The following is a 23,068-nucleotide window of genomic DNA, read 5'->3' as shown; positions in this document are numbered from 1 at the left end:
TCTCTGAAGGGCTTGGAGATATGTTAATCCCTGACAATCACACCTGCTTTGGCAACTGTAATAACTGATTGTCTATGCAGCTTGGCTGATGGCATTCGGGTGCTCCTTTCACTAGGAAGAAGGTCAGCTGGGTGACAAGGGGCTAGTTCCTGCCTGTGTGGCATTCCCATTTGCTTCAGAAGGTTATTTGCTAGTAAAAAAATCTGACTCCAGCAAATGACCCATTTATAATTTGCTTGAACCATGTGCTAAAGATCATATCTGGGACAGTGATGGGGGTCCTTCAGAACAAAGAAGCAGGTAGAAAAACACCCTAAAATATCTTACCCAAAGCAGAATGCAGTTCTTCAGCTCCATTTATAACAGGCAAATTATCACCAGATACACTTGTAAATATTACTGGGGAAGCTGTCTCAATACTGGAAAACATTTCAGCTGAACCTTCATACAAATCATTGTCTGATTCCATTGAATTCCAAGGGGGAGAAGAAGGTTTGATATTTTCATTTATTGCATATGGTTCCAAAGAATCAATCAGATACTATAAATTAAAAATATAAAAAGAAATCACAAACCTAGTATTTTTTAATTAAATTTATATATAATATAGAAATAATACTTGTATGTTTGTGCATGCATATAGATACTGCATAAATGTTGGAATCAACATTATTGGTCATTAGAATAATTTAAATAATATAGTCTTTGTCACAAACATGTTCAGCTGCCAGCAACCTACAACATTTTATTCCGGTTACTGTTTAATCAAACACCACTTCTTAAAAAATTCTTAAAATATAAAATATCTTTTATTAAAGTGGCAATTTTAAAGTAATGCCTTTAATTTTAAAGCTATATCTTTGGAGCTATATTGAATAGATACACATTTGAACGTGGGAGATTTTATTTGTACTATGTCCTGAAAACAAGAGGACTTTAGATGGCCCTTCCAGTCCCTCAAGAAAAGGATTAGGCTGACTAGGTCTCTGAGAAGGAATAAGAGGAGAGGGCAAAAACCAGAAGTTAATAAAATAAAGGAGAGAGAAAAATAAGGGTGTTTATATGTGAAAAGAGAGTGAAAGGGAGGTCAGTGATATAGGGGCCCGTAGGACAGAAGAGGCAAAGAACAAGTGCTGGAAAGGGATGGCAGCAGATAAAAGTGGAGCAAGAATAACAAAGAGAAGAGGAACAAAAACAGAAAAAGGAAAGAGGCTAGAGCATAGGTACAAAATGGTGTGTTAGCACCAGATCTTTGTGCCCCTTCAAAATCTGGGACCAAATCCAGGACTCGAGTATCTCTGAATTGTTCTGCTGTCATCGGGAACACTCCCCACTCACACATGTGGCCCATCTCATTGCCAGAAAGAGATGCTTTTACAGTGATGTAACCAACACACATTAGTGCTTTCCCTGTGGACTCTGGGTAGAGAAAGGGCAAAGCCACTCTTTTACTCCTTTAACATGAACTACATTAGCCACAGGCACAGAGCATCAATCTCCCCTAGGCAGCAAAAACTGTCTGTGACTCATCTTCACCAGTATTTTGCAGCAAAATAGTAGGCCACATGGAAATACTTTTTGTTTATGAGGATTTTACTTGTATAAGACAACAGCTTTTTATTGCTACTGGTTATTGAGTACCATTGGCACCATAGATCTGCCAGTTCAAGTCCTGTAGCTGCTCTAAGCTGTGGTCAATGCAGTTCTAGACAAAGATAAGGTTTTTTATTAATTACATTGATTTTTAATTAGAAAATTACATTCAATAAATTATTATAAAGCAGCAATGATAGTGCATTAAGAACTCAAAAATTAGGAAATTCCATCACTAAAACATTTTTGTGCAGAGTATTTCAAGTTTTTGTATCTGGACTATGATACAATCTTTAATTAAAGAGTTATATACTTTCCTTTTCCAAGGATGCCTGCCTGGTTTAATGAATGGATCCTTATCCTAATATTTTTTCCCCTTGCTCCTTATTTAACATTTGGCTCCAGGGCTCTATTTAATGTATATCATTCAACTTGAAAGTGAACTCCTTCATTGAGCTCTACATCAAGAATTTAGATTCCAATTCAGATCCAGTGAAAGACATCACTGTCTGAAAAAATAAGGAGCTACGCAGACTTTGGGCACCTGTTTTCAAAATTCAGCCCAAAAAGCCCTGCCTCAGAAAGAATTAAATCCTGATCTGAATGTCTGCTAGGGGTCTACAGTTCTGTGCTGCAAACTCAGAGCATGTAAAGCTCTAAGCTTGTAAAGCACATCAGCACCCAAAATCCAGAAGCTAGACTGATTGACAGCCTAAGCCCCCTAGGAGATATGATCCCATCCGTAGATGTGCACAGATACCCTTAGCATGCAACCACAGCATGGAGGTAAGCATGAAGCATCACACATGTGAATTTAAGGATACAAAAGGAGGCAGAAAGTTTATGCCTGTGATCCTTGCTAGCAGAACACTTAACCAGCCTTTGGACACTTGTGCTGAATTCACAGGGTTCATGCCCACGTGTTCTAGAAGTTTGACTGAGTGGCTGTGTATCAATCTAGGCACTCAAACCTTTACTCCTTGTAGTCCAGCCACCCTATGCCACAAAGAACTCAAGGACTCAGAAGGACAAGACTGTGGGCTGTGGCTTCCTGCCTTCCTCAGCTAGATCATTCTATCAGAATGATTTATTTTTTCATATTGTGGACACAGCATTATTGGAATGTTTTTGAAAGCCAGCCAGAGAAAGAGAGTGGACTGAGGAAGCTGGCTTTAAAAAACATGGACAACTCATCTGTTGGAGCTAGTTCCCCATTTTGTAAGTGTCAGATAAGGCAGATAGCAAATTTAATCTAACATAAAATCCATATTTAAAAAAAAAAAAAAAAAGACTACCTTATTTTTGTCTCCAAGAATAGTGTTTTCCAGAGTGACGAGTGTTTCCTGCACGTGTACTTTAACTCTGTACTGGGTAATGATTCCATTTGGCTGTTGTGGCTTCCTCCAAATAATTTTTATATATGTGGCTTCCACTTCTGCTAGTTGTAAATCTGATACAACACCAGGGACTAAATATTCAAAAAGATATTTGAGTTCATTAAACACTTGTGGTTATTACAAGGTTTTTCAGCACAGTATACAGAGCACAATAGACAGTCAAATTTCACATCCTTATCTTTTGAGCAGACCCTGTAAAGTGTAGAGACTTACTTCACAGGTTTTCTTAGCAAGCAAGTTACAGTCCTAAAAAATGCACTTTTTTAAACACATAAAATGCATATGAGTATGGTCAGAGATTAAGGTGATGTAAACCAGGATAATTCTGCTGAGGTCTACTTGATTGGAATCAAGCTATGTTGCCATTTTCCTATGTGGAATATTAAGTATACTTGAAAATGAAAGGTTAGCTCTAAAATCATCAAAGACATACTAGAATGAAGTAAAAGCTGGGAAAAAATATTAATATGATACAGCTTGTTAGATTCCCTATTAAAAAAAAGTTTATATATTTTTATTTAGGTTTATGTAATTTTATTTCTATTATATGTATATTATATGTATATATATATAGATATTAATATACATATAAAATATGTATCTATAAAATTGTAGATAGAAATTATACAATTTATATGATTTATTCATTAAATATTCAGTCTTAATTATACTTTTATTTTCATAGGACCACCAGAGATAAAATACATTTATATTCAATTGAATGATATTCAGATTTGATACTGAAATAATTTTTTTCCTAATATGCTTCAATAAAAGAAAATTTTGAAATTACTTGCATAAAGAGGATTTTTAGATTTGGCATTAAAATAAGATGCTCTATGTTATGCTAAAAGAATCCCAAACCCACCAAAATTCCCTTTGGCTTCTGACAGTGCATTTCAAGAAAAGATGAAAATAACTGTACTCAGTTGAGTGATCTCTGGAAATCGTCTCTGACAGCTGCCAAAAGCAGATCATTCAGGAAGGAATACAATAAATAAAGATAGGTTTTCCTCCCAGAGTTACACCTTGACAACAAGCACTGCCAGCAATCCCTGAGGCAGATTTTCTAAATTTGTGTTGTGTGGCATAAACCTAAGACAGAAATAACCATCCTGAAACTGCCTCTCTATTGCACACCAAATCTCAGTTTTTCCTCCTTGCATCCTCAAACTCTGACCAGGAATCTCACACAGTCTCACACACATGTAGATACAACTGCATTTGCATGCAGCCAAGGGCTCCAGCCCGGGGAGTTGATTCTTTGGGACCACAATCCCAGAGCACAGAACCGGGGGCTCAGAGGCAGCACCGAGCACTCGACTGTTCTGGGACAAGAAGCGAGGGTAGCTCCATCAGGGACAGGGATGGGGCCTTGGATCTGGGGGGAATGAGTCGAAGAAAACCTTGACAGGGAGCAGGGGCTGAAGGAGGCAGCAGTGGTAATCTGTGCTGCTCTTTCTTTTCCTCTTGCTGCCATCTAACGAGGGAGAGGGGACCCTGCAACTTAATTTCTGCATACAAAATTAACTACTTTCATTTAGAAAGAAACTACATTTCTCTCAAAGTCTCTGAAGGCCTATGGTTGCAGATAAATGTACTGACAGAGCATGAACTTGACAAAAACAAAGAAATAAATGACAATAATATTCAGCTGATTTATTTTCTTTAGCTTTTTTGTAATCTTTTTTTAATCTCTTCTAGTGTTCTTATATCCATTCTCTCCTTTTCAAAGTACCTTAAAGGCTCTGCAGGGAAAACTGAAACCCTTCATCACGTTCAATCCATTTGTTTTGCCTCTCTATGCCTGCTTACCATCTGCAGGAGTGAAAACTGTGAGGTTGGTCTTTGGTCCCACCCCAGCACTTGTCTCAGCACCCACATACACATCATATGTTGTAAACGGCACAAGGTTACTAAACACAAACTTATGATCTTTCGTACTGTTCTCCAGAACATGACCTGGAAGTAAAAACAAAGAGATTTTAGGTCTAAAGCAGAAACAGACCATGGATGCTTTCCAGTATGATGAACAAATAAAAGGACAAATTTTTTTTTGAAAAGCTAACTGGGAATCAACTTCAGTGGAATAATGGGGAATAAAACAATAAAACAACTAACCAACCAAACAAACCACTTCAAGGAGGTGTGAGTTTTAAGAGGAAGAGATTAAAAAAAAAAAAAAAACAACTTTCCCTATGTGGTTCCATAAAAAATATTGTAATACAGTTTATGTCTTACTTAACTATAGGCAGTTCTATAATTTCTGTATCCATACAAGTCTGAGTTCAAAACAATTGCAAATACATCAAAACAGACTTAAAGAATTGACTGCATACTGCATGGGAATGAAAATTCTCCAGAAATCTTTTAACAGAAAGAGAAAAAAGTAAAGGTAAGGTACAGAACAATTTGGATATATAAGCACAGCAATTTGGCTGTGCATAACCTGTCATCTCCTGAAAGGCTGAGGAGAAGTCAATTTTCTCCATTCTTAGGAATTTAACTTTATACTCTTCCTTGTGATGGACTGACTTTTCCCTTAAAATTAATCTACAAACCATTAAAATACATCATAGTAAAAACGAATACATAACTGTGCTTTTGACTATTCATTTTGGGTTGGCAGGCCCAAAAGAATATATAAGGAAATAATCACAGAAAAATCAAAAGAAATGGTAGCATCAACTCTGACTTACCAGATGGTCCATACAGCTCAACTCTGTAACTAAATTTCCCTGTTACAGTGGTTGGTGGGTCCCACATTACTGAAAAAGACTTTGCTGTAATGTTGCTCTTGGCAAAATTCTGTGGTGGATCTTCTGGAACTTAAACAATATTGGGAAAAGTCTTTGAACATAAAATACTTTATATTAGGATGTCCAAGAGCCCCACATCAGACAATTTATTTTAAACATAAACATAAAATATTGTGAAGGGAAAACATGTAAAACATGAAGAAACACATCATTACAATTACTTAATTTCTGTTTTAAATTAATTCTCAGGAAAGGTATCAAGAGTGTTGATAACATGCAAATAATCTGTAAGAGACAAAGGTGAAAAATAAACTAGAAATTAGCCCTGAAATCAATAAAAGAGAAACTGACCAAAATTTTGTTAGCCCTAGACAATACAGCAAACTAAGGCTATTGAAATTCTATCAAAGCAATTCAACTGAACATTACTAGGAGGGAATCAAATTTCTTTTTATTGGAACAGTGCTATCTGTTTTGTATGTATGAAAGAGAACCAAGTAACATCAAACTATGTCAAGCAAAAGAATTATGTACTAGCAAACAGAAAGCCAGAATAACATTCATCTGGAATGCCTTTTTTTGTGCAGCTCTATTAACAGTGTTCCCACTATCTAAGCCATTATAAAAATGCTTTTCATGGACAATTGTTTTCAATTCCAACTTCTCATTACATTGCAAATAATCAAAACTGAACTTCACTTAGAGCTTAAAGATTTTTTCACCACTGAACAACTTTCTGCAATAGGTGCAGACTGGCAACATAAGCACAGGAGTTTTCTTTATTATTGCTTATTTCTCTACAAAGGCAAAGAAGCTTTAAGTGCATTTCTGTGTACACAAAACACATAATTTTAGTCTCTTATGCCTGACAGCTATTCCTTTCATCTTTATTTTCAATTCTTCTACCATTATTCTGCTATTTGCAGTTCTTAAATTGTCCTCATTTTTCATAGAATTTAATCTGTCCTGAGCATAATTTTGGCATTTTTGACTCCTAACAATAAGTGAACTCTCACTCACTGTACATTATAAGATACATAAATATATATATGTTTTCAAATTATTCCATCAGGTAAAATTAAGAAATCATGAAAATACAAAAGCATGCTGCAGCTAAAGACAGACTGGGACAGAAGTATCTTGCAGCAGAAAATGAAACTTGTATTTTGAAGTTTTTCACATACATCTGAGAATTTTATTGCCATTTTAAAGCCATATGTATTTAATGCACCTGATTCTGGTGTCCTGACGATTGCACTGTCAATGTAGCCTGCTTCAGTGGTAACTGCAGAGACTTCAAACAGATAGGTGGTGTATGGCCTGAGGTTAGTTACAACAAAGCTGATTGGTTCACTCCAAACAGAGCTAATTTCACTTGGTGTCTCTGTACTTGGTGCCGCTGTAGTCTGAGTAAGAACTGTGGATTTCCCAAAAGTAGTTGAAGGAGTGGTAGTACTCCACAAAAAGGATTCACTCTTATCCTATAAATACAAAGTGTGAAACACAATAAGGTGCATCTATAACCAATAATTGTAAACACATGTAGATTAAAAAAAGGTAGATCATCATTGAAAAAAATTACCCTAAACTGGTTTTCCTTTTTGTACTTCAGTTTCCAAATTTAGGCAAACTGTGCTAGTGCATCCTGTTAGTGACAGTGTTACAGGTTCCTGCCTTATTCAAAAACATCTCAAATCTGACTGAACAGAAGCATCTCTCTAGGATTCATTTAATTATTCTCAGTTTCCATGTTCAGCATTCAGTCTCTCTCAAAAAAAAGTTCCCTAGCGAGGTCCTTTTGCATCATATATATGTTGTATATGTGTATGTGCATGCACATGTAAAACATACATATATCCTATATATATACATATATATACATACATATATCATACATCATATATACATACACCATGGATAAAACCAGACAGGAGTTTCTTAATCCACCATGTCAGGAGGCAACTCTGAAAAATTATTAGGCATTGTGGTGACCAATGCTTATGATGCAATAGGTGGCAGCCTGACTTCTTAGTGCTGAATTAAATCAGCCTGGTGTCAGGAACCTTTGCAATGCCTAAAATGATCTTCCAATAAAAACTGACTGATAATTTATATAATTGAAAACTTCACTTTTCATTAAAGCACTAAGTGTAAGAAATTCTACAAAACCAAAAAAGATAGGAAAAAGGTTTGGTTACTCGACGTTTTGACATTTGAGTGATTGCAAAACTGTGATCAAAGTAATAAAGAAAAAGAGAAAAAAAAATTCTAGAACAGAGAACATTTTTCAAGAAATTACAAAAGGATACAATGGTTGCAGGTCTAAATTCAACAATAAGAACAATTCAGACTACAACCATATTTTTTGAAAATCACTGATAATCATGTTTTGTTTTTATTTTGATATGAGAAGTATTTAAAAAATACTGAAATGTGATACACAGAATAAAGCATACTTTTAAAATACAAAAATCATTTTCATGCTATATAGAAGACATTAACAATAATATATGTCTGCACTGACCAAAAAATCCCCTGTAAGTTCTTGCTTTTTTCTAATTGAATTGTGTGCAAAACAAAAAAAAAATTTGAAAAATGAAATCTGAAAAAACAGAAATTTTCTATTTAATGATTTTCTGTTAAAAAGATGCTGAACTTAGCCTTTCATAATATTTTTACTTTGGTTAAACAGAACTTTACAAGCAAAAGCATTCCATTTAAACTTCTCTGAACAGAAAGGTTTTTCTTTATCCATTTTATTCTGTCTTGGGACTACGTTTGAAAGGTTTTTTGAATCTTTCTGAAAAGCAAGCGTCCACAGTTTATGTCTCAAATTTTAAATGTAAAACTATATTCTGTGGGTTGAGTCTATTTCTAATTGAAAAGGTTCATAGCACTTACATTACACTCTGGTAACTTCCCAGACAGAAGGTCCTCTACTTTAACCAAGACATCTTTCACTACAATTCCACTTCTTGCATGTTTCACACTAATCTTGAAACTAGTTATCTTTCCATTTGGTTGCCGAGGGAGAAACCAGATCAGATTTACAGCTGAAGAATTTAAGGCTTCAACTGTGAGATTCACTACTTTACCTGGAGCTTGAAAACAAAACAAACAAAAGCAGTGAGATAAACTTTTCTCCTCAACACTGAAAAATAGCAAATACATTTTTTTTTAAATACCATTTCTAGTTTCTAAATTCTGAAGCAAACACATAAAAATCACTCACAAACATTTTTAAAGTAGCTGATACACAACCAGCTACTTTTAAATCTAGTTTATGTGAGAAATATAATTATTTCAATCTCATAAAATATATATAACAATTGAATCGGTCAACTTAAAAATATTCTCAGAAACAAGTCATCTACTATTCCAGAAGTAAAAAAAAATTTGCCCTTTTTTTTTTTTTTTTTCTGGTTAAAAGCATCTGATAACACTGTGTGTTTAATTTTACTTTACCTGTCATCTTTTCTGCTGCATACAGATATTTGGTGGCTTTATGTAATTCAATTCAATTGGAATATTCACTATTACTTCATAATGCTGCTCTGTACCAGTGATAATATCTGTGGCTTTTTTCATAGCATCAGTATTAATCACAGCACAAAGGAGTGAAATGCAGCATCTAAATGCCATTTTACATGCTGAACTCTCCTGTGAATTAGAGTCCTATGGCCCTGTCTTACTGCTGCCTACACGTGGCAGAGTCAGTAGCAGTCCTGCAATAGCTGCCTTAGTGCTAAGGAGGCAAGGCTTTTCACACTCCTTTTAAAAAATAAGACATTCCACAATTACAGACTTTACACAGGTGAATTGAGACAGCTCCTCCAAACTTCATGTCTAGTGCTTTCAATCCTGCTAAATCTCTTCCAGATCTTTCACCTCTTTTCCCCTCCTCCCAAACCACAATCTTTATATTTAAATAATTTGATCTTCTGGCTATCTTTCTCACTTAAAATTTCACATCTTTATGTTGATTAAGATGTTTGGCTTTCCTTAGCCATCAAACCAAGAATTAGAACAAAGTAACAGTTGAGAAAGCAAAAGTATAAATGTTATACCGATGATACATAACTAGCCTAGACTTTGAAGAAACCAAATTACATTTATAGTTAGGCATTTTAGGTTTAAAAATAAAAATATAGACAGAAATGCTTCCAAAAGTAAAAAGCTCATGTTCTCATATGGAGAAATGCCAGTGCTGTCCTCTGTCAAACATGATTAAATAGTAAAGCTCACCGAAATAAATTTTTTACCATCAATAATGCACAAATAGTGAAGAATAAGGATTTCACATATATCCTTATGGCAAGTTTACTATTCCTCCTTATATTGGGTTCATAATTTATTGCTTTATTCGTGCAGAGTAATGATTTCTACCATTACTTAAGATATCTCACTCTGCAGCTTGCACAGAAACAGAAAGCAGCCTAAGCACAGATGGACAGCCACTGCCTTGGCAGCACAAGTTCTGTATTCCACTGAGACTGATTCACAAGTGGACTGGTGTCAGCCAAGGCACAACTGCTCCTGAAGCATGAGCAAGAAAGCAAACAATAAATCAGTAACGATTGTGCAAATTCAGATTATGTGCAAACTCATGTTTTTAAATCTTCAAAATTACCAACTCAGATTTTCACTTCAGACTTTTTTTTTTTTACCTTCAGAATAAATGCATGAAAGTTTAACAAAATACATTCTGAGCTGAGCTGCTTCGAACCCATCACTAAACAAATACAGATTGAGTGATCCTACAACAAAGTCTGTATCCCAGAACTGTTGCAGGCAGCAGCAGATGGATCCACTTGACAGGTACTCTGCTCTGCTGTGACTTTGCTTTCTGGAAGCTGTCTACCTAGAAACTGGTATGGGAAAACTCCAAGAAAAACAGGCTTTGTGTACAACCAACACCTGTATAGGCACACCCTAGAAGCTGTCAGCAAATAGAACAAAATAAACCTTTTTCATTGAGTGACAGAAAAAGAATTAAGATTTTGTTCTAAATGCATTGGAATTTGATCAAGTATTAAATTTATCATGTCAATTTATTTGAACAAATTAAAGCAGCTTTAATCAAAATAATTAAGAGCTTTATTAAATTTACCACTTTCTGCAGTCTGAAAAAGGAAAGGATCGCTAAACACTCCAATACCAGCACTATTCTCAGCAGCAACCTACAGGGGAAAAAAAAGAAAGAATCCACATTAAAAAATCTACAGTTTCAGGGAATATGAAAATCCTAAGGATAGAGCTTTTAGCTTTTAAACTATAAATATACAAATGAACATGCCCTTTGTAGTTATGTTGTATAATTTATACTCAGTGTTTAAATATAAAAAATAAAAGGGAGGAAGCATGTAACAACATAAGAATTTGAAAAAACCACATGTGAATATCCACACATCAAAAGAGGATCCCTATTTTATGAGTCCCTATTTTATACAAAAATCAACAACAAGAGTAACATCAGTAACACTCCTTTTTTCTTACCACAATACACTTAAACCAGATTCTGCATTCCTATTTTACTTACTATAACTTAAAAATGTAAAAAAGACAGTAAGATCCCTTTCATTTCTGTCTCCTGTAGTTTAGCAAGAGCAGGTCAACCTTCCTCTAAGCAGAAACCCAAGGAAAAGATGTCTTTTTGCAGAAAGGCACTAAGTAAGGGAACTGTAGATGCACTTTATGATGAAGAGGCTTCAGCACTCACAATCATGGATGAGTCTTCCCACAGAAGAGCAACATATCAAGACTTTAGTAGAATTTATGGAGATAAAACAACAATGCCATTAGCTCTGCAACATAGGGTTTGGCAACAATTCAACTCAGTGATGGGCCATGGCATCCATTACTTACAAAGAAAAAATAAGGAAGTCTAACTTCTTAATTTGAAAAGAAATAAAAGGGACAACAAAAGGTAAATTGAGTAAAATTCTAGCAGTGAAGGTGAGAGGTGTGGGGAATAAGGAGCAAAGCGTAAAGCTCTCCAGCAAGGTTATAGTTGGCAATGTCAGGCACCAAAAGTGTGGCCATGGGGTTTAGGGAGCTGACAGTGCTGACTGTGGGGGAACACAGGGTGAGAAGGGCTAGGTGTGCAAAACAAAGTGTGGAGCACTGTACAAGTGATAGAGAGCACACAGAGGTAGCAAAGGCAAAGGAAAACAGAAGGCCTCAGACAGAAAGGGAAACTTGTTCTAATTGCTTCCTGGCACTAAAGAGTGCATTTTTCAAAGACTGTAAAGATTTTTTAAAAAGGAGAAAGCTACAACAGACAAGCACAGTAAAGGAATATAAAGTAGCATCAAAGACTTAATCTAGGATGTCAAAAAGAAGATGTGTCACTGGCTAGTTCCTTCCTAAGGCACACAAACACATGCACACCCACCTCATGACTACAGCCAACCCTACCTACTTCTGCTTCACAGGGCCAATGACTTGAACCATCCTCAGGCATTGATGAATTCTACAGTAATTGCAATAGCTAAGGAAATTGACTGGAGATATTCAGCGGGTTCTGACAGTATTTAAATTACACTGTATAAATCTTAAGCTAGGTCCTCATTTAAACGTTGTTTTTATTACCTCATCTTTAGGTAGTTATTGTAGAAAGAGCTCAGAAACAAAACTAGCATTAAGATAGACATTGGAATTCCTACCTCATATGTGCAGCTTCAACATAAGTGAATGGAAAGAAGCAAATCAACACATAATTTCATTTAATTCTTGGTATTGAGAAGAGGAACCTCTACAAGGTTTTTATAAAAGAGTAAAGGAGGCAAAGAATTGCTTGGCAAATACTGCCAAGAGAGTAGCACTTAATTTCTGTCCAGTGTCTGAAGTCATCTATTGTTGAAGAGTTCAGAGATGGATCAGGAGTGCCTAATCTCAATGCAAACAAGTTCCATACATGAAAGACATGCTTTTTTTGGATGTGCCTCAGATGTTTCAGTAATCTACATGTAATATGCAAAGCACACCAGTCATTTGCAAGATTAAATCTCAATGAATATAAGGAAGGATTTCGATGTTTCCAAAAATTCTACCCTTTGCTTTTTATCTTTTACCACATAATGCCAAATGTTAACATGAATATCAGTAGAAGAAGATACATTTCAGTGCAAGTTTGGCTGGAACATTTTAAAGTAGATTTTAAAAGCACTACTCAAATAAACTCATCTAAACAAATATCTTGCTAATATATTTAGTTTTGTGGCAACAGCCAATAACATGGTCTCTCAGAAAACTCTACAGGAACCTACTATACACTCACATAATTTACAATAAATCATAATTCAAAATACTAAGAGGCATTTTTAAACTTTTACCATAATTTCATAAGTTGTTCCAGGGTTAAGACTGGTAAGAAGAACTTCCAAACTATCTGGCTTTGTTGTGACCTGTGTATAAGCTGTTTGCATCCAGGGGCAGACTTCTTTATATTTAACAACATAGGAGAGTATTCTCCCATTTGGATAGAGTGGTGTGTTCCATGACAGCAGAATCCCAGCAGAACCTACTCTTTCACCTGCAAGGAACATGGGTGGCCCAGGATCTAAAGAAAAAAATTATTTTTTAATTATATATATGCACACACACAACATACACACACACAAGAACACACATGTAAAATGAACTTTAATTAAGATTCATAAGAGTGGAGACACATTCACAGATTCTACAGCAAAATTAAATCATCTGCCAGCATAATCTCATAAAGCTACTGAACACTGATATACTTCTAAATAATTTTTTTTTCTGAATAGAGTCCTGTTAGAAATTATTAGGTTCATTTTGGATCACCAGAAACATTCTTCTATAAGAATGCAAAAAATTTATTACTCAAAATCTTTGTTAAAAAAACAGAGTTTAATGCCAGTTTGGCATCTGACATATTCTAGCACTCAATTAAAGTCTACTCTCTTAAAAAGCAGATCTTCTTTGGCTACATTTTTTTGGAAATAGCTCTGAACAATTTTTTATGTACCACAATAGATATAAATCAGAGTCTGGATATTATTACATGACGCAATAGCAAATTTTTCAAAAGTTTGAAAATTCTTAAGCTCTCATAGAACAGATCCAGTGTATTTTTAAATGGTTAGAGAAGATGAAAAAATGTAATGACTGTTCAAAACATAATTATAAGATTATAATGTCTTGGACATTACTGTGCACATAATAAACATAAGAAAGCACAGTTTAAAAAATGAACAAAATTTCATCAGTCATTTTTCACTCACTTGTCACATTTGTTGTCACAGTTCTACTTGCAGGAGAGCTATAGACTGAAGAAGAAACTGCAGAAACTGTAACATTGTATGTTGTTCCAGGAATAGTATTGGAAAAATCAGCCTAAAACAGGACATGGATTTATTTAAACCTTTTACAAAGAATCACAAAAATGAACCCCCTCCCCTCAAAACCCAAACAGAACAAGTAAACAGGAAAAAACACTACAAAACAAAGCATAATAAAAAACCACAGAAAATTTTGAGCAATTCATTACTAAAAGTAGTTGTTTACCTCTGTTAACTGCAGTATTTTGCTGTCAACTACCCTTCATAAGTTGTGAACAGCATTCAATATTAAAGAACAACAAAATTAACTATTAATTTTATCCCAGAGTCCCCTATCGATGTATCTATAGAGGTTTTTCTGTATTACCATTATCAAAGTAAATATGAAGCATTATAAAACTACTTTTTGAAAGAATGAACAAAAAAAACAACCTGAAGAACAAGGTTTGGACCCTTATACTAACCCATCCTTTTCAGTAAACATAATTATTAACTTTTTAACCAAGAAATTTTCTGAAATACCTGTATTTTTGCAGTTCCAACGAAAAAACAAAAGCAAAACATCCAGAACAACCATTATTTCTGTTAATATATGTCCCAGACAGCAGAATCAAAAAGTGCTCCTATATCTTTTTGATGGCTTAGCAGTGAAATGTTGCCTGCATTAATGATTTAAGCAGAGATCTTCCTGGCAAGTACACAATTAATGAGTCTGTACTACTCAATAGCTCTGCCCTTCCCTTGATAAACTATTCATGAATCCTTGGATGATGGTCTGTGTCCTTCTAGTAGCTTTATAAAACAGTAAATTCACTACCTGTTATTAGGCAGCAAACTGTGGAGGCTGAAATTTGCTCCCATCCCAACAATTTTTTGTTAATACTGAAATATTCATATATGCATTAAAAGGCTAAGGGGGAAAGCTTGAATTCCCCTTCAGCACAGTGCATAAGGAAAAGCTGGCCCTGCAAGTCCTGTAATAAAAGCACTTACTTGATACTCCCTAAGTCCAAGATCTAGGATAACAACAGAAGCATGATCAGGAACAAGATCCACATGAAATCTGTCTACAAGTCCATAAGGTAGTCTCCAATACAGTGAAAAATAATATGATGAAACATTGAAGAATTTAAGACCTTCTGGCTTTGCAGGTTCTGAAAGAGAATTGTAGAAAAAAAGACATTAACTTAAATAACTGCATTTAAAATATGCTAGTAGTTACAACTGAACAGAGAAGCATCCAACCAAGAGTTTTGTTGCTATACAAAGGATTAGTCTGGCTACGGCATTATGTGATCCTACAGTTGCTGCATTGCCTCTGGGATTTGGTTGGTGGCCTCCCAACCATGCTGGGACATCTGCTCACAGAGAGCAAGCTCGTGTGTCTCTGCAGTGTTCAGTCAATAAAATCTCTGCACAGTCCTGGGGTTTCTGCTGTCTCAAAGTTAGCACTACTGCTGACATTACTGCTACAGTTGAAATTCAAGATAAAGCTAGTGTTTGTTCTGCTGCAAGCCATAAGATAAGTAACTCTTTTATACATTCCATGTGTTTGGAATCCCAGTAATTCCATTAACTCTCGTCATTAACATCCCAAAATTTGGGTAGTCTACTCCTTTTATTAAAGCCAAATTTCCATCTGCTCATGACACAATGTCTCATTTTCTTCTGCTTTTAAATTTACCTTTAAATGTGTATTATGCACTCTAAGCCTAATAATGAACCAGGTTTCAAATTCTTCAGTAGGTCACTAAAATATTATCTACATATAGAACTCTGTAATTCATTCACCTGTACAATCTCTAGCCAGGTTCATCTGTTTTATTTCTACTTTGGAACTCATGTACAGCTACCAATTCTCCCCATGCTCATCTCTCAGAGTAAGCCCAGTCAGTGATGCTCTTTGTCTCATTTCAGTTTCACCCTTGCACTCAGTCCTCTGTCTGCCTTTGTAACTGAATTCAGACCAAATCTTATAGTAGTTTATACATTAGTATCATAGTGTGCAGTCTGAATAATGTACAGCTTCAACTCTGAAAGATTTCTACCCATTTCTTATTTGCTGTAAATCTAAGATTATATATCTTTGATTAACTCTTTACACACACTATGCAAAGTTGCAGAATTGCTTCAATTACTCCAGTTCTGCCAGCAAATAATCTGAATATTAATATATTCAAATATTAATTTTAGATTTTACATTCCATCTGTATTTGTCTCATATGTATGATTTTTAACTCATGTTTTATTTTGACACCAAAAAAAAAAAATATTAATAATATATGTGGAGGTATGCAAGTTTAACTGAGAGTATAGGTTCTTCCTTTTAGTATACTCTTACAGATTTTGAGTCCTACTGCTCTCATCAGTCCTATTATTTGCATGAATCTCTACTTCCACAGAAGCTGGATTTTATGTTTATAGGGGTACAAACCCACAATTAATTTCTGAGGGTAGTTTGCAATCTAAAACCTTAACTCTACAAACATTTCTGAACCTGTTCAACTTCACACACTGAAAAAAAAAAAAAAAACAACAAAAACAAACCACTGAAATAATTGTAAAGTAAAATTCCGCTTGTGTGTAACTCTCTGCAGGATAAGATCTGAAATACTAAAAACGGTGAAAAGAAATACAGCACAGCTAAAGACATTGTGTTTCTGAAAGGTATCAGATTGAATAGGGTTTAAGTAATATATACCCACAATGACAGCAAACTATTACATGTAAGATCTTTTGAAATTTTGAGGTTATTTTACAAAGTGAGATGTACACAGATAAATATGCACTGTTAGGGACAGCTACCATTCACTGGCAGAGGAAGCAGGAAACCATACAGACCTGTTACAAATTCAAGGAAAGCAGAAGCTCCTTCAGTATTTCCTTTTATTCTTTTCAGTGTGAAATTATAAGTGCCCCCAGCAGTCAGCTCTGTAAGGCTGAAGTCAGTCACTGTTCCTGGAATTGTGAACTTTTCAATAAAGGTATTGTTTGATAAAGATGCTTTATGAGAAGTGAAGTTAGTCTTGGTTGGATTCCACTTTACTGTTGCAGAGGAGGTATTTACCATCGTTAATGCCAGACCACATATCCCAGCAGGTTCTATGATAAAAATTATTGAGATTAATATAGAAAAAAAAATCCCAAGTACTAAAAATATAAGAAAACAATGTCTTTTAAAAATACAGGATTTTTACTTAAATCAATGTTTTGAGACTTCAAAACATCATGAAACATGCATTCAAATTTCACAACTCTGTATGGATATACAGAAAGCAGTGCCATTATGTTGCACAGGGTAAATAAAACCTGGGGATGTACCTCCTGTACACATAATGAAATATATGGAAGACAATTTCAATTTTATCAGGTCATCCCTAAGAACAGTATTATTGTTCACTGGTAAAACAGGATGAAAATGGAACACTTTGTAAGCAGAAGTAGAGTTTTAAAGTTTTCTAAAACACATTATATTCCACATAATTTTAGAAAACTGTTAATCTGCACAGTAAATAGCACAACCACAGTAATTATCCCCTTTTTTTTTTTAAATAGCATTTTCTATTATATTAAGATTCCTAAAATCACAAATAATTCACTAATAGCACTTCCATTAATCTGTGCAGCACAGCTGCTTGAGAACAAAAATTATTTCTGTTCTTCCTAAAAGCGAATCTCACATAATTGCTTTATCTTCCTTGAAGCTTTATGAAAAACACTAACATATGCCTATTACTCAGCATGAAAAAAATCTTAAGGGTTTGACATTAAAATTATAGAGTAAACCTTTTATAATTTAGGTACAGTCAGGACTCATCCACAATTCGCTTGAAAATATTTACCTGAGGAAATAAAGCATCTTGAGGAACACAATAATGAATATTCTACTGCACATTTCATTCACAAGAATGCTCTGTGATTGCGCTGGGATTTTTTTTTCCAGAGATTGACTTATCTTTTCATAACTAAGTGCTCTTTATCTGTTTATCTGTTTTGGCAGTCCAGAATTCCATATAAATATTTTTTAAATTTACACCACAAAGAATTTTCCCTCTTTCTTATGTTGCATCACAGGAACATTGAAAAATGCATGTTTGCTCAGAGACAGAAAATGAGTGCAAGATACTGGTTTCTCCACCTTGTTGAGCTCTCTGAAGCACAATTCCTCTCACTGTCTTAAACATTCTGTGTCCTTGCACAGGAACATTTATCCAATCTGAGACCTTGGGCTTGCAAGAACTTAGGAGATATATAAACAATTGTAAACAAAATGCAAGCTAATTATTAAAGTATAGGAAGCTATTCTGGCAAGACCTTACTTTGTTAGAGCTGGAAGCTTTTTTCAAAGAGCTATTTTCAGCTATGTCTAGACTCCACAATCTCAAATGAGTGAGTTATGTACAAGGGTCCTATTTAAACAACTATCACAAGAAGCACAACTTTCCTCCCAAAGCTGAAGTTTCATTTTGAACTCTGTGACCTTTTTGAGTTACTTACAATTATTTAAATGTCTCTGAACATTTACTGTTTTTCAAAAAGACAATTTATAATGTATTTCCTTACTTGTGGTGACCTTTTTCTCCACAGCCACAGAGGAATCCAAGCCTTTAATTGTCCTTAACTGAAAAATGTATTCTGTCCCAGGGGTCAGATTTTTCACTACAGCTCTGCTGTCATAAATATTTCTGGTAAGCAGCTTTTCATTATTCATCAGACAATATGAGAGCTATCAAAGCAAAAAAATTCCTTATATTAGATTATTTAAGTTCATAAAAGTAATGCTCAGAGATTGCAACTACCTGTTAGTCTAGAAATATTTAAAATAATTTCCACTTTTTAAATACAAGAAGAATCAAGGAGCTTTATATCATGTTCCACCAATGTGGAACTCCATCATTCCTTAATAGCCCAGTAGTGAAAGCAATTACTTTAATATTTAAAAGTAGATGGAGGAAGCAAAGTGAAGTAGAGGCTTACAGGTTTTTTGCTCTTGGAGAGAGGATAATAAAGTTTACTCTGACTGTTCAGTCTCACAGCTATACTGATGAACTGTACAATTAAGAAACTCTGTACCTTTCTGACAAAAAAAAAAACCAAAACAAAAAAAAAAACCCACAAAAAGATCCTCAAAATGAAACAAAAAAGCAAAACATAGCAAAACAAAGAAAAAAAATCCAAGCAACGCCTGAAACCATTCAACCAAAAAAGCCAGCTGTGCCCTGAGCTGAGATTCTGAAAAGACTCGTGAGGAATCAGTCACTCAACTCTGCTCACTGCTACACCTTGAAAATTCATCTGTTTAGAGCCACTGCAGAGAATAAAAGAGCTGGAGATATCAAGACATTGAAATCTGAGGACTTAACTCCTAGAGGCTGTGGGAATTCCTTCTGACCTTCCAGATAATTCTAAGGTGACAAAAAAAAATTCCTGCACCCTGGGGAGATAGAAAAGTGTCCCTGCAGACTGGCTCCTATCTGCACTAGTGAGAGGCAAGATGCAGACTGTGCCTGCCCTGCAGAGGAGGGCACTGGAGAAGCACCTCCAGCAAACAACACACATTTCTCAGGCAAGGCTCTCAATACTGAGACCAGGTAAGGTTGCAGCTGCCTACACAGTGAGTCCTGTCCTGCCCCTAATAATTTCCTCAAGCAAAAGGAGGGTGTTGTACACATGGCAGTGACCTGAAAGCACTGGGGTTAGCTGCTATTCATCTGGGGAGGAATGATCCATTGCCCTCTGTCTATTTTGCCAGCATAGTGCCTGTTTATACAAACAAAATCTTGGAAACTGTCATTGCCTTATTAGAATTACAGCACTGCAAGATGCTAGAAGCAAAGCTATAGATTAAAGATTTACATCCAGTATAAAGAAGTTAGGAAAGTACCTTTTGTGCACTCTTCACTTTAGAAACTACAATATATTACATAGAAAGTTGGTGAGCAGGGATGTTTAATTTTAAATGATTAGTAAAACGATCCCTTTTATGCAGGTGCACCTTCCTAAGCAACCAGACTACGAAAGCCTTTCTCATTAAAGATTTAAAGATAAGCTCATTTATACAGACAAAGCACTGTCTAATGTGGCTGCTTGCTCTATGAGATGCTGAACAATAACACTGTGACATGAAGATTGATATTACAGATGACAATTATTTTCCACAGGGTGACAAAAATAATATTGTCACATTCAAAAGCACATCTGAACTGGTTCAAAACATGAAAAAGATAATTAAATTTAATTTTAAAATTTGTGTATGTGCTTCAGGCTGCACCAGCAAATAGTGTGAGAGGTTAACTGGCTCAATGAAGATCAATGAAGTTCTACAATAATGAAGACAGAAGAAATATCAAGGAACTATCCTATGGATACTAAGATTTTAGTTTTGGGTATATATATAATTGAAGCCATGGGAGAGCAGAAGAAAAAATAATTGGGCACTGTAATATTGGGGTAAAAAACATGTAGATCATTAAAACAAAGTACTTTGTCTCATGGTAGTGCTGTGTACCAAAAAATATCCCATTCAAGTAAGTTAACTGTGAAAGATTGTACCTAGAAATCCATATTGATTCAAGTCATGTGCTAAGCAGCAGTGTATCAGGTTTTGCTGGCTACATGTCAATACAGAGGCTACAAAATGCTAAGGATAATACAAGACAGACTGCAAAATCCAGGACACAAGAGAGAGACTGGCTGCATGTCATAGTGAAACATGATCCATGCTATTTAGATGCTATTGTGGATCATTTTGGACAGAGAACTGAAATCATGAATGGGAAATTGAAAAAATTGAAGTGTATAAAATCACAAAAGGTATGGGTATGGTGAACAAGGAAAGACTAGGTATTTCTAATGCATCAAGAACCTAAAAAATAAGAGTTTTAAAATCAAGAACTGCAATTTTTTTAAACATAAAATTTTGAAGTAGAAATAACAAAAATCTAGAATAATCCCTGTTTTTCTTTATGTATATCCAATTTCCCTCAGAAAATCCCTAAACTACTTACTGCCCAAGGCTGGAAGGGTATGGAAATTACACAAGGTTTGCAGTTTTGTCTAGTAAATTGTTATGTTAAAAAATCCTCCAACCCTACAGTGATTCTGTGACTTTCTAAATATAACATTTATATTTTTTCTGTAAAGAAGGTACTTTTTATTTTTCACTTCAGTTAAATTAATTTACATTACAAATTTGAAAAGCTAAGAAAATAATATTACATTACAAATAAATTCAATCCTTGACCTGTGATCTATTTTATTTCACACTAGTTGAAAAATAAGTTATTGAGAGCTATTAAAAGTATAATTTAAATTCTTTTTTTAAAACATGTTATGTAATTGGAAGTACATATTTAGCTGACCTTTTTCAATAGTATTTCCTTCCAATACTTACATGGGTTATAAAAAATATAGATTTATTACTGGGTTTACAGCACATACAGGATGTAATTTAATTGAGAAATTACAAAAAAAATACTTGCATTGATTTCTTCTTATTCTCTTCTCACCTGAAACATATCAAATCCTCCTCTTGGGAGTTTCCAAGAAAAATAGACTGTATTTTCTTCTTGTCCAAACACTTGTAAATCTGATGGTGGATCAGGATCTGAGGATGCAAAATTTAGATTAAATAAATAAATATAATAAAAATAATCTATATTTATTTTAAGGAAATTGACATCTACAGAACACATAGCTTTAATTCATTATTTTATAGTTCCATCTGGAAAGAGATTTCATTTTGTACTTAAAAAGAACTTCAAATAAATGAAAATCACCTCTAATATTAGAAACAGAATCAGAAATAAAGTCAACCTTTGTCAATTTTTATGGAAAAATTTTATCATCATAACACTATTGCTGATTCAGTAGTGGCAAAATCCCACTTAATGCAGAGGGAACTTTGCATTTAAAAAGCTTTTATATACTTAGTCACTTTAAAGATGTTTAGATTGAAAAGAAAAACTGAAAAGCATCCATTCAGTCATTGCTAAGATGCATGGATTTGATAAAGAATAGCTTTTCTTAGAAAACACCTTAAAATAAAAAACCCTTAATTATCTGAAACAATGAAAAGTCATTAATAATCTGAACCTACAGGTGCTAATCTTGAGGACAGTAGGGTGACTTCTTTTTAATCCATTGGTTGTCACAATATCGATTAAGAAATCAGTGCCTGGAAGAAGGTGCTCAAATTTGTGGGTTCTACAAAGATTAAAAGAAGAGATTATGTCCTTTGAGATTCTAAAAAACAATGCATGTTCATATGTTAATTCTTTATAGTTTTATGGATATTGTTTAAACATTATGTGTGTATACATGTTTATATCTTGTGAGTCAAAAAATATTTCAGTACTATAAAATCTTAAATAGTATGTATTACAAGCAAGTTCCAGTGCTAGGAAGTTTTAAAGTCTTAAATTAAATATCTAGAGTGGCACACAGGTTCTGCTGGTGCTCACCCCAAAGCAGGATTTTGTTTGCTGTTCTTTGCTAAACATATCATATGACAACCGTGATTTGATTTTAAAATGCAGTTCTTAAAATACAGGGGCATAATAATGCATATCAACTAAACCATCAAATACATATAACATATAAATAACAGCACAAGCTACTTATTTTGAATATCTATGGGAAACAGCTGCTTTGAGTTCATCTCAGTTATTTTTAGAATGTAATCATCATACCTCACAGCAGAAGATAACATTTTCTTCTCATTGAAGACCTTACTGTTTATTGAAAGAATATATCCATCATATATACTTTGTACTGGTGGCCAGGTAACTGCTATTGATTCAGAGTCTCTGCTAGAGTTCAGATATTTGACTGCACTTGGTACTGTGTGACAAGAAAACAAAATGCATTGATTTAAAAATACATTTTGAACACATTTCTTTATGACAGCCCTCTCATCATCAGAATGTGATAAAAACTCCACATAAAAGATGTCGTGTTCTTCCTTATCTCAAAGACATAGAAACTACTACAACTGCAGAAATATGTACAGTGA

The 23,068-nt window shown here is 34.6% G+C and overlaps 1 protein-coding gene across 1 annotated transcript in view; it reads right to left on the bottom strand.

The window, feature by feature from the left end:
* The window catches only part of PTPRQ (protein tyrosine phosphatase receptor type Q), a gene marked incomplete at its 5' end in the record, with an annotated part of 122,712 nt that overhangs the window by 84,611 nt on the left and 15,033 nt on the right, over positions 1–23,068 (bottom strand). The window contains 15 exons of the mRNA XM_079304496.1: positions 328–541; positions 2,889–3,061; positions 4,806–4,952; positions 5,690–5,818; positions 6,981–7,230; positions 8,651–8,850; positions 10,860–10,929; positions 13,084–13,310; positions 13,999–14,110; positions 15,049–15,209; positions 16,897–17,157; positions 18,619–18,781; positions 21,564–21,661; positions 22,154–22,260; positions 22,746–22,896. Of these exons, the coding sequence (XP_079160622.1) occupies positions 328–541; positions 2,889–3,061; positions 4,806–4,952; positions 5,690–5,818; positions 6,981–7,230; positions 8,651–8,850; positions 10,860–10,929; positions 13,084–13,310; positions 13,999–14,110; positions 15,049–15,209; positions 16,897–17,157; positions 18,619–18,781; positions 21,564–21,661; positions 22,154–22,260; positions 22,746–22,896 (2,463 nt within the window). The remainder of the gene's footprint in view (positions 1–327; positions 542–2,888; positions 3,062–4,805; positions 4,953–5,689; positions 5,819–6,980; positions 7,231–8,650; positions 8,851–10,859; positions 10,930–13,083; positions 13,311–13,998; positions 14,111–15,048; positions 15,210–16,896; positions 17,158–18,618; positions 18,782–21,563; positions 21,662–22,153; positions 22,261–22,745; positions 22,897–23,068) is intronic.

This window comes from Erithacus rubecula (assembly GCF_903797595.1).
Source record: "Erithacus rubecula genome assembly, chromosome: 4".
NCBI lineage: Eukaryota > Metazoa > Chordata > Aves > Passeriformes > Muscicapidae > Erithacus > Erithacus rubecula.
The sequence above is the reverse complement of the archived record's forward strand: the minus strand, read 5'-3'. Positions and strand labels throughout refer to the sequence as shown.